The sequence below is a fragment of the Telmatherina bonti genome (genome assembly GCF_933228915.1).
Source record: "Telmatherina bonti genome assembly, chromosome: 20".
Classification (NCBI taxonomy): Eukaryota; Metazoa; Chordata; class Actinopteri; order Atheriniformes; family Telmatherinidae; genus Telmatherina; species Telmatherina bonti.
The window spans coordinates 29,171,694-29,183,886 of record NC_136618.1 but is presented as its reverse complement, the minus strand read 5'-3'; the positions used below and the strand labels follow the sequence as shown (position 1 = coordinate 29,183,886).

Sequence of the window (12,193 nt, the reverse complement as noted above, 5' to 3'; positions counted from 1 at the left end):
GTGGGAGCTGCTGTGTTGTCGCCCAAAAACAATTGAGCCAGCACTGACCTGATACTTGAGAAAACCACGTGTGACTTCAGACTTGTGGGTGTGTCTGGTAATGGTGATCCTAGTCCCACTTTACACAACACAAACTGGTAACAAAAACCTGACCAACAGCTTCACCCAACACCTCACATCCACACAGCTCCACCCGGCTTCACTTTCACACTGGCAGCAGGACCACCAGTCCGACGTGGCCTGATGCAGAGACACACTGCTGCTCACACTCTTTGTTTGCAACATCATAAACAGACATACAGTTGACGCACAGAGACCTTCAGCCGATTGGCTGAAGGTTGGCTTCATCTGGAAAGGCCAGATGACAGCTGACAGCACAACAAAGTGCCAGAAATTTCACCTTCACAAGCACAAATGTAAAGTAGTTTGCTTGTGGGGATGGTCTGTATTTTTAAGTTTTCCTCAGTTAACTCGCTCCACTAAAAGTTACCAAAGTATTTACTGCTTCAGGGCAAAGACCAACAAGAAAAACTGAAACAAGAGGCAACTTTATTTCAGGAATATTTCTCGACTTCTGCCCCCATCTGGTGGTGGAAAGCTGAAGGAGGTAACGTTTGCAGGAGCAGAAATCCTGTGTATTTAGCCATTTCCACTGTGTCTATGTAACAAAACTGAACCAAAATACAGAAGCAGTGTGTAAAAGAACTAAGTTCAATTGTAAACTCAAGTGTAAACACACTACAGAACTTTTGGCATTTTCCCGTCACGCGCCCCCTATCGACGGCTACTTCAGCATCCATCTTGCATCCTACCTGACCTGTTAGCTCTCTCAGCCAGCAAAAGATGATCTTACTGAGGCTCTTGTTTTGTCCCCTTCTCTCTTTTAATCTTAGCTTAATCTTAGCTGAATCAGCGACGTTGCGTGTTCGAAACAGCCAGTTCCTTATTATACCATGAAGCGAAACGTCTGGTCGCGTCCCGGTTTAGAAAGTAGTAAAGCGCAGTTTTTCAGCCGCAGGACGCCGCTCGACAGGGACAGCTCTGGAAATGAGCTTAATGAGTTTTGGTGTTCCATTTAAACAAGTCATAAACACCTATTTTAAAAGTCTTAACGGTGTGTTCAGACCAAACGCGTTTTGAGTGTCAAGAGTAGCAGGTTTCCATGTAAAGTCGATGGAGAGGCGCGGCAAGGGGGCGTCGAGCTTTCTCGCGTCGCGTTTTGATAGTTTTGGGTGTTGGCGTTCCGCGCGGAACGCGCCGAAAATTTAAGAAAGAACGCGTTGGATAAAGAGATGGATAAAGCTGAACTTTAGCCGTGCGACGCGGGGTGTCAACCAATCAGAGCGATCAGCTCGCAGCTCCTGGAGGATTCCTGTGGTGAACCCAGACTCGGGGCTGAGATGTGATTACTCCGTGGAATATTTAGGATAACCATTCCTTGCTAAAAAGCTGAATGTTACTGATTTGGCAACGTAACAGGATACATTGCCTAGCAATGCTTTGTTTGAGGGCATCGACGGCTCTCTGCTGAGTGCGGCTCTTGTTGCATTAAACACTGACTATTACTGCCCTATGACAACGTCCTCCAGCTTTATTTATTAAATGAAACCATGCCATATCTCTACTGAATCCGCCATCATTCAAACTGATCGGAAGGAAAGCGCCGCCTCCCTCCTCTCTTTTCCGCCGCGTTTGCCGCTCGCTCCAGACACACAGACGCGGCAGGAGTGTTGGGAGCGTTTTGGGCGTCGGACACAAAAGTGGCAGTTTAGTGACCAGCGTCGACCGTTCACCGTTTTAAGCGTTTTCGACGCATACATCACCTACGCACACACACAAAAACAAACCCGAGTTTTCCCCCATTTTATCCTTCCCTTCTGATTCTACTCAAGCCAGTACTCTAACCTGCCTCTGAACTGAATGCATAAAATTAAACATAATAAACAACTTATATTTATAATTAATAACAATATAGTTATATATATAATATATATAATATATTGTGCTGCAGCATTAAATATTAATGTTAATCAATAAAGCAATTGAAAGCAGGAAACTGGACTGTTTATGTTTAAACTGTCTGTTTCTTTTAGAGAGCGGCGCCACGTCCATCCCAGATGACCACGGTAAGGAGTTTGTCACATGATCACTAACCCCAACGCAGTCAGTAAACTAGATCATTCATCTTTTCTCAGTTTTAATGGTCTCCACATTAAAACCGCCTTTAACGGTTGAATAAAAGCTTGTTTTTCCTCCTGGTTTGGATTGTCTGGCTGTGCCGTGTGATGATCCACACAGTATCCGAGCAGTTTTGTACCCAGAGCAGCTTTCCTGAATGCACACTTCACCTGCTGCCTGACACCTGTATGAGCAGCTGTTGTCGTGACGACAGTAACGTTGTGGCCTCTGTGTGTCTGATTCAGTGTCTGGATCTCAAGACGTGGAGTCTGAAATCCAAGGTTGGTTTCACTGCGGCTGAGCGGCTGCTGCATGCGTTCACCCGCCTGTTGTTTGGATACGAAGCTGTCGGCATGTTGAACTTCTACCACTCGCTCTCTAACACCACAGATATCTCTGCCCTTCTCTGTGTTTGCACAATGTCTCACACCTGTGGCTTCTGAACATGTCAGCAAATACAATCACAAATACAACAGATATATTTTACAGGTCTTTATATACAGAATATGTCATCTACAGAAGATATGTCAACACATTAAAATTAATAAAATGAAATAAAGAAGTACAGAAATGGCTCAAAAATAAACATATGCAGCAGGAAAAACAGACTGTAATTAAAAGTTCATTCATAAAATCTTGGTTATATTAATATTTCTGCCTTTCAATATCCAAAACTTCAAATTAAACTTCAATAATTCTGTTTTTTTTTTTTTAATTCAGTTTAACTTTATGAATTTATTCATAATCATCTTATTGGCTGTTAGCTATTGTTGTAGCAAATGTCTTTGGCAGCCATTGGGTTAGTTTACTTATGCTAATTGATTTCTTTCTTTTTTTATCTTCATTTATATTTTTTCCATTTGTCTCTGTTTATTTCTATATTTAGTTAACAGTAGCTTTTATATAAATTCATGTCTCTTTATTTTGCCATTAGGACGTATTGACAGTATCTCTATTTTTACACAGTCTGATTGCATTTAAACTTAAAGGCATAGTCAGCGTCCAACTCTTGATTGATCGGGATGAAAAGATATAAAAACGGGAACTGAAAGTAGATAAAACATCCCTTCCGTTTAGGTAGCTGTGATACAGATCATAAAACAAACTGTTACAGATTGTTTTATTTATAGTCACATAACAACCTTCCCTCGTTTTTGGACTCTGCAGTGTAACACATATTAGACATGATAAATGGAAAATAGATTTAGTCAAATTAAATAGAAATAAAATTAAATTCAATTAAATTTATTTATCAGACTTAGATCTATAAATACACACATAAGAAAGGACAGAAAAATGTCAAGGACAAATTAAATAAATGAAACAAAAATTAGTGACAAAATATTGAGTAAATACGAGGAATAAATAGAATGTAATCAGGATTATAGTTTTCACATTTTATGCATTTATTATAGCATATATAATTTATATTATTATTTATTTATATTAATGTTTTTATTTATTTTTGTCCTTATTTAGTCAGTTTTAGTCCTCCTTACATTTTTGCTTCAGAGTCTGAACTTTTCTCACACAAGCAGCCGCAACAGCCGAAAACAGTGAGATGCTCCGTTTACAGAAACAGTTTGTGACATAAAGTCTTCCTCATCTCCCGCTGCGAGCAGTTAGCGGCTGTGTGTGTGTGTGTGTGTGTGTGTGTGTGTGTGTGTGTGTGTTTAGTTACTGAATGGTACTGTTTCTCCCCAGCCGCTGTTCCTCTACCTCCACCGGTCGAAGACGACTTTGTTCCAGGTCAGTGAAACTTGGTTGTTATTTTATGTCATCAGGACTTTGAGTTGGCCGTGTTGCTCATAGTGATGATGATGATGATGATGATGATTGAGAGAACAGAGAAGTCAGCTGGGATGGATCCATACCGTAGGTTTGACATTAACTAAGTAACAGACTTATATGTGACCTGGTCGGTGTCGCAGAGTTTAGCGAACCTGCAGGCAATGATCAGCTGTAGCTTATCAGTCATGTGACTGTGTGATCATGTGATGCCATGTTATATGAAGCTGCACACGTCAGATGTGGGAAATGGGTTCAGTTAGGCGATGAAGGTGAGATAAGGTATTAGATTACAAGTCCACAGCTTGTTCTGTTGCATAAAGCAAATGCTGACATAAAGGCCACAAGCCGCTGGTTCTGATCCAGCTTTTAGCAGCAGTCTCGTCATTAGTCGGGTCATGAATGAGTCTAGAGGCCCCCCAGCTGGTTTATCCTCATGTCACAGCCCCCCTCCTCTGGCATCTCCGCTGCATAAAGCCTGGGCGTCATTCTTACTCTGTTTATAGTTTTATAAAACAATTTTTTGGAAAATTGACTTTTTATTGAATTTTAAAAAAGGTTATTTTAAAAACAGTTTGCTCCTTCATGCCTGTTGTCACAAAATTGCAACAAACATAATTTGGTCTGGGTTTTTTTATTAAACTTCTTTTTATTTTGTCAATTTATTTTTCATTTACGTAATATTTCTGTTTATTTATATATTATCAGTTTATTGCCATTTTATTGTGATCAGTTTGTTTCAGTCTTTATTTTTTCCTTATTTATTACTGTATTTTGTCACAAAATTGAGAAGAGACATGAAGGCAAAATTGTTTTTCTCTATATTTATTTTTATTTTTGTATTTATAAAATATTTTTATTTATTTATATATTATTAATTTATTGCCCTTTTTATCAGTTTGTTTCAGTCTTTATTTTCTTTCCTTATTTATTACTGTAATTAGTCACAAAATTGACAAAAGGCATAAAGGCAAAATCGTTGTTATTTTTTACTTTAATTTATTTTCATTTTGTTAATTTATTTTTCATTTATTTTTATTTATGTATTTATAAAATATTTTTATTTATTTATTATGAATTTATTGCCATTTTTATTGTGATCAGTTTGTTTCAGTCTTTATTTTTTTTCCTTATTTATTACTGTATTTCTATAATTGTAAGTAAATGAAAGCATTAATGTTGCATGCAATACATGATGGGAAATCAGAATGTCCCGTTTCATAAGAAGTTGGATTACTTGGTCTGGAAATAAAAACCAGACTAACCAGTATTATTTCTCTTCCTTTTTGTGAAACTCTGAAACATATAATCTGCTTTATAAACCCAATCAACTGGACTTTTTAAAAAGATCTTTTAGTTTTTTTGTCCTTCTAATGTGTCCCTCCTTTGCTAGAGGATCAATAACAGAACATCTTTGTGTGTTTGTCATCACCAGATGATCCTCGGGACAGTGCTCATCCTTACGGTCAGTTCACTGTATCTTCTGTCATTCGTCCATCCTTCTCATAATAACCTGCTCTGCTGTGTTTGTCTCCTTGTTAGAGGAAGAAACCAGCACAATCGACACCACTGGAGGTGAGATACTTTACGTGTAAACATACATGTTAGCAGTATTAATAATCGATTGTTCTTCTTGAGTAAATAATGTTTGCGAATGAGCAAAGCAAGTGTTTTATTTCCATGTTTTCATTGACGTGTTATTAAGTTTCTACAGCAAATTAAGTTTCATATAATAGTTTAATATCAGGCGTCTTCATCTCTTTAAGCTGCTGTGAATCCTGACTTAAAGCTTGACTAAAAGTAAATGAACCCTTTGAATGTTTAACTCATTGGCTGCCAGACATTGTTGCCTTTAGGAGCATCATGTGTTGGGACTGCAGAGTGTGGGGGGGGCGATTTGACTGGACGTTGGAGCACATTCACAGCATGTTGAGTACGCCCTCGGAGAGCGCATTTTGGAGGCGTTTTCACACAAATTGGCTTCCTGTATACTGACAACGTGAAGTGCAAAAAGATGTTTGGCAGGCAGTGAGTTCATGTACATCTACTCTCCATGATCATGTGATCATGTCCTCCATACTGAAGTTCTCCAGCGTGCTGATTGACGTGTTTGCCTTCACACAGTCTCCTGCATATTGAGCTAAAACTGATGATTGATACTGGAGCCTCTGTTTCCAGTCAGATGCAGAACATTATGACTGCTTTATGCTGAACAACAGACTCCCGAGGTGGGATCAGCATACTCTCCACCACCTGGGTTGACTTACCCAGACATTTGCAATCCTACCAAGCTGGTTATCAGCTGGGTAGTCCAACCAGGGTTCTCCCATGTTCATCATCTTGTGCTCACATCAACCAGGGGTGGAGTTTGCAGCGTCTGGCCATTCGTAAAAGCGGCAACTTCACCACAGACAATTATTCTTTCAGAATACCGAGAATGTAAGCACATCATCCAGGGCAAAAGCATCACCGTTGCCACAGCAACAGCCAGGGAAGGAACGCTGGCAGAACGCTGAATCCTTTAAGGCTTCATTTTTTCTTCATTTAGTTAATATAACTTTACTGGACTAAATGAAGGGACGTCTTTCTGATCACATCATCATGCCACAGACGCCTGTGTGGGTTTGTTTTATGTTGGAACAGTGATTCCTCACTAGTAGCTGTGTGTCCATTAAATTCATAGTTCAGCAGTTCTGCCTTGTGGGTCTCTGGGGGCACCAAGCAAAACTTCAGAGGGGACCCCTCCAACCAGTGCTCCTTGATCTTATTATACTGTATACTTATAACAGCGATAACAACTTGTTAAACTTTTACTTCTTCTACTGACTTTTACTTCATTATTTACTATTTTCTTGTAACTAAACTAAAGGCTGATATGACTGATATGTCCTGTGAGGAACTGGTGACCTGTCCCGGGTCTACCCTGCCTCATATTTGATCATATCCAAGTTATCTGTTGGTATTTTCAGCCTCCATGTCGTTGTCAGGAGGACATGCTGAGCTACTCTGAGCTGAATTGTCTTCTGGATAGTCTGCACTTCTTTGTCAGTCTCTTCTTTACTCTTCCTGTTCTTTTATCAGTGTCAGATAGAAAACTTCTCATTTTTATAAACCCGCTTGTTCCAGTTTGTTTACATCAGATCCAACGCTACTGGCGGAAAGACTGAGAGGTGGAGGAGGGGCCCCTTTAGGGAGATCTGTGGCGGTCGGACACTGCAAACTCTGCAGATGGTCACTGCTCTGTCTTGATTAAAAGTCTATTGGCCTTCTGCTTTGGGGCCCCAAGCGTTGGTCTGGCCTTCCTGTTGGCAAGCAGCACGTCCGACCTTATTGACATTATTATTAACCTCCTTATTTCAGATGCAACCCTTGTGGAGGAAAACAGACTTAGGAACAAGGACAGACCAAAAACAAAATCAGAGCGGTCATCAAGACTTTATTTCTTCGTCATAAGACAGCATCTGTCCGTAAAACCTCTTCCTCTCCTAACCGCTCAGGATCTACGTATCAACGTCAACAGAATGATTTTTCATTTTCTAAAAGCGCTGATTGGTCAGGAGATGGTACTTATATAGTCGTTGATCTCTTATCCGGAGCAGGTTTCCGTTCAGTGCGAGTTACCATGGTGATTTCACCTGGTAGGAGGTGAACCAGCGTCGTAGAACAGAAAAGCGAAGAGCAAGTCCAGCTTTGTGGTGAAGACCTCCGCCGGCAGCAGAGCTCGTGCCGTTCGGTTGTTCAGACATTTGTAGAAGGTTTTATGTTGTAACGTGGACAGTAAACACTGGTTGTTGACGTCTTCTGTGTTTCATGTTGTAGTTCTGGTGGAAGAGCCACAGCCGGAGGAGAGTGAAGGTGAGTTTAATGATGTCTCTTTACTTTGTGAGGGGGATTCTTGTCCAGCAGTGAGGACTTAGACTTGTAATCTTCCTCAGGTTTACACTTTATTAGCGTTAAATACTGCCTGACATGTAAGGGTCAAGCTGTAATCCCAACATGATGCTGGAATGTAAACAAACATAGGTTTTAATGTATGGAACGTTATTATGGTAATTTGCCTTGATAAGAGCAAACTGGTTGGAGTAGAAGTGGTTTATACTCGACTTCTGCCTTTATTGGAGTCTACTTCAGCCGCTCACAGGAAGCTACATGCTGAAAGAAACACCCCTACCCTGCGTCATACTGTCCTCATGTCACCCCAGCTTGGTCCTCTCTGCTGTACTCTGCATGCAGATGAGTCTGTGTTTAGCTTTGAGACAGAGATACAGCAGGCTTTGTCAAAGCTGACTCTGCAAAGCAGCACAGATGACCTGACCTGTTCATCCCCTGTTTTAATCCCCCATTCACCAAACTAAGTGTTTATAACGCTCAAGACTCTTCAAACTCCTTCATGGCCACAATGCTACATGTATCTGTATCATAGACCGTATATGAAAGATAGACGGAGCCTTCGGTGGTAAAAAGTGAAGCCTATGCAGAAGTGCATAAAACTGCACTTCCCCCTTCATCCACTAGGGGCTCCAAAACAGAGCAAATCCCCATAGACCTCCATGTTAAAAAGACCAACTTCACAGCAGAAATAAACATGTTTACAGCCTGGTTCAAAAATCCATTTTAGGTTTAATAGGTCAGGTTCTCCTTCATGACAACTGTGGGGGGGAGTGAATTTTTTTTCTAACTCCCCCGTTTAAAATTAATTTAATTTAGGGGCGTGTCCTTTTGATTGACAGGTACCCAATCTCCTGCTTCAAGTCAGAAGAACGTTAAAAAAAACGCAGTTTTTCGCCGGTTAACAACGTGACTTAGCTTTAGCCTGCTTACCTGCTCAGTTAGCTCTTAGCTACAGAAAACTCGGAGTTCGCTCAATGTCAATCATCCACCATGACGCTCACAGCCCCCCTCTCAGCTCCACCTTTTTGCCCATATTTGTATTTTCCGGGGGAAACGACGCGCATGCCTGTGCCAAGATGGCGACGGTATGAACCGCCCACCGAGCTTCAATTCAGCTCCTCAGAAACCTACGGGTGACGTCACATAGGCTCCGTCCATTTCTATATACAGTCTATGATCTGTACATGTTTTCCATCCATTTTCTTCACTGCTTAGTCCAGTTTAGGGTTGGTGGAGCCTATCCAGTAATCACTGGGTGAGAGGCAGGTAAACCCTGGACAGGTCACCAGTACATCACAGGGCAACGCAGGGAGACAAACAACCACACACACACACACACACACACACACTCTTAGGGACAATTTAGAGTAACCAGTTCACTTAACATGCATGTCTGGAAGGTGGGAGGAAGCCGGAGTACCCAGAGAGAAACGGCACTTGCATGAGGAGAACATGCAAACTCCACACAGAAAGACCACCGTTCAAGCCCCCCAAACCCTAGGATCAAACAAGCAACCTTCTTGCTGTGAAGGAACAGTGTTAACGCTGCCATGCAGCCTTGGCAAATCAAATATAAACATCCAATTATATTCATTTATTTTTGTTTACTGTAGTTTATTTCTGTTTGTCCTTAATAAGTAAACAACTGTTTTAGTGGATTTCTTTGGTTATTTTCCACAGAAGTTACACCAGGCATATTTAATGCTTATAAAAATCATCCTGTGAGTTTGGTAAATGTACCAACAGAGGTTGGATTAGACCACTGGAAGGTAAAGGAAAACATTGGTTAGCAGTCATTTTGCTGTGTTTGTCTCTGCAGTGGAGTCTGGACGATACCTGACAAGCTCCAAGCTGACGCAGGAAGCAGGTGAAGTATCAGCTCTGTTCAGACATCTAGACATGTTTACGTGTGTGTTTATTGGTATTTCTGGACATTTTATTCCTGGAAATGTTCCTTGAGATGTGACATCATGTTTGCGAGGGGCACCAACAACACAAATCACAAACAACAATATTACACCCATAATATAAACAATAGATTGTGACAAATTATAAACAATACACTAAAGACTAACTCTAAACACGAAGCAATCATGATATAGAATTATTCAGTTCACACAACCCACCCAGCTCGCTCCTCTCATATCCCCCCATATTATAAGATAAGGAATAAACATTATCAATAATTCCATATTGAACAGAAGGAAAATTACAGACAGGCTGTTTAAAGGTTTATATAAAGTATGAAGATCATGGTGTTGTCTCAACTCGCTGCAGCTGAAGTACAAACTGTCAGTTTCCCTCTCTGTCTGCATCCAGATGGTTCCTGCATGTTTTCAGGGATCTGAATGTAAAGTCAGGAAACTTTTTTTTTTTTAGTAACTTTAGGTTATCAGAAACTGATAAGGCTGATCTGATCATGTTTATAGAACCACATAGGTATTGAACTTTACATGTGTTTTAATCACAGAAGCAGAGAAGTCTCCAGAAGCAGCAGCAGAACCGGAACTACAGCAAGATGACGGTCAGGAAGCTGACGGTGAGAGCCAGATGTTGTCACAGCTGGACATGCTGGAACTTTTGTGAGATGAAAATTGTTGTTTGAGAACAGTAGTTGCTCATACGCGTTTTGTCAGATGTATACTCGTTTTGTCAGACGTATACGCGTTTTGTCAGATGTATACTCGTTTTGTCAGACGTATACGCGTTTTGTCAGATGTATGCTCGTTTTGTCAGACGTATACGCGTTTTGTCAGACGTACACGCATTTTGTCAGATGTATACGCGTTTTGTCAGACGTATACACGTTTTGTCAGACGTATACGCGTTTTGTTAAACGTATACGCGTTTTGTCAAACATGTACGCATTGTGTCAGACGTATACGTGCTTTGTCAGACATATACGCGCTTTGTCAGACGTATACCAGCTTTGTCAGATATAGACGCGTTTTGATAGATGTATGCACGTTTTGTCAGACGAATACGTGCTTTGTCAGATGTATACATGCTTTGTCAGACGTATACGCGCTTTGTCAGATGTATACGCGTTTTGTCAGACGTATACACGTTTTGTCAGACGTATACGCGTTTTGTTAAACGTATACGCGTTTTGTCAAACATGTACGCATTGTGTCAGACGTATACGTGCTTTGTCAGACATATACGCGCTTTGTCAGACGTATACCAGCTTTGTCAGATATAGACGCGTTTTGATAGATGTATGCACGTTTTGTCAGACGAATACGTGCTTTGTCAGATGTATACATGCTTTGTCAGACGTATACGCGCTTTGTCAGACGTATACGTGCTTTGTCAGATGTATACGCGTTTTGTCAGACGTATACGCGTTTTGTCAGACGTATACGCGCTTTGTCAAATGTATACGCGCTTTGTTAGACGTATACGCGTTTTGTCAAACGTATACGCGCTTTGTCAGACGTATACGCGCTTTGTCAGACGTATACGCGCTTTGTCAGACGTAGACGCGTTTTGTTAGATGTATGCACGTTCTGTCAGACGAATACGCGCTTTGTCAGACCTATATGCGCTTTGTCAGACCTATACGCGCTTTGTCAGACGTATACGCGCTTTGTCAGACGTATACGCGCTTTGTCAGATGTATACATGCTTTGTCAGACGTATACGCGCTTTGTCAGACGTATACGCGCTTTGTCAAATGTATACGCGCTTTGTTAGACGTATACGCGTTTTGTCAAACGTATACGCGCTTTGTCAGACGTATACGCGCTTTGTCAGACGTATACGCGTTTTGTCAGACGTATACGCGTTTTGTCAGACGTATACGCGCTTTGTCAAACGTATACGCGCTTTGTCAGACGTATACGCGCTTTGTCAGATGTATACGCGCTTTGTCAGACGTAGACGCGTTTTGTTAGATGTATGCACGTTCTGTCAGACGAATACGCGCTTTGTCAGACCTATATGCGCTTTGTCAGACCTATACGCGCTTTGTCAGACGTATACGCGCTTTGTCAGACGTATGCGCGCTTTGTCAGACGTATGCGCGCTTTGTCAGACGTATACGCGCTTTGTCAGACGTATACGCGCTTTGTCAGACGTATACGCGCTTTGTCAGACTTATACGTGCTTTGTCAGACTTATACGCGCTTTCTCAGACGTAGACGCGTTTTGTTAGATGTATGCACGTTCTGTCAGATGAATACGCGCTTTGTCAGACGTATACGCGCTTTGTCAGACGTATACGCGCTTTTTCAGACGTAGACGCGTTTTGTTAGATGTATGCACGTTCTGTCAGACGAATGCGCGCTTTGTCAGACGTATACGCGCTTTGTCAGACGTATACGCGCTTTGTCAG

The 12,193-nt window shown here is 41.2% G+C and overlaps 1 protein-coding gene across 4 annotated transcripts in view; it reads left to right on the top strand.

Moving 5' to 3' along the window:
* unm_hu7910 (un-named hu7910) overlaps nucleotides 1-12,193 on the top strand; it is a 71,632-nt gene that overhangs the window by 39,992 nt on the left and 19,447 nt on the right. For 3 of the 4 annotated variants that reach the window (XM_079259769.1, XM_079259761.1, XM_079259767.1), the window contains 8 exons: nucleotides 2,094-2,126; nucleotides 2,424-2,459; nucleotides 3,883-3,927; nucleotides 5,402-5,431; nucleotides 5,509-5,541; nucleotides 7,786-7,821; nucleotides 9,677-9,724; nucleotides 10,328-10,396. In XM_079259769.1, the coding sequence (XP_079115895.1) occupies nucleotides 2,094-2,126; nucleotides 2,424-2,459; nucleotides 3,883-3,927; nucleotides 5,402-5,431; nucleotides 5,509-5,541; nucleotides 7,786-7,821; nucleotides 9,677-9,724; nucleotides 10,328-10,396 (330 nt within the window). The remainder of the gene's footprint in view (nucleotides 1-2,093; nucleotides 2,127-2,423; nucleotides 2,460-3,882; nucleotides 3,928-5,401; nucleotides 5,432-5,508; nucleotides 5,542-7,785; nucleotides 7,822-9,676; nucleotides 9,725-10,327; nucleotides 10,397-12,193) is intronic. The other variant, XM_079259768.1, reaches the window with a different exon arrangement.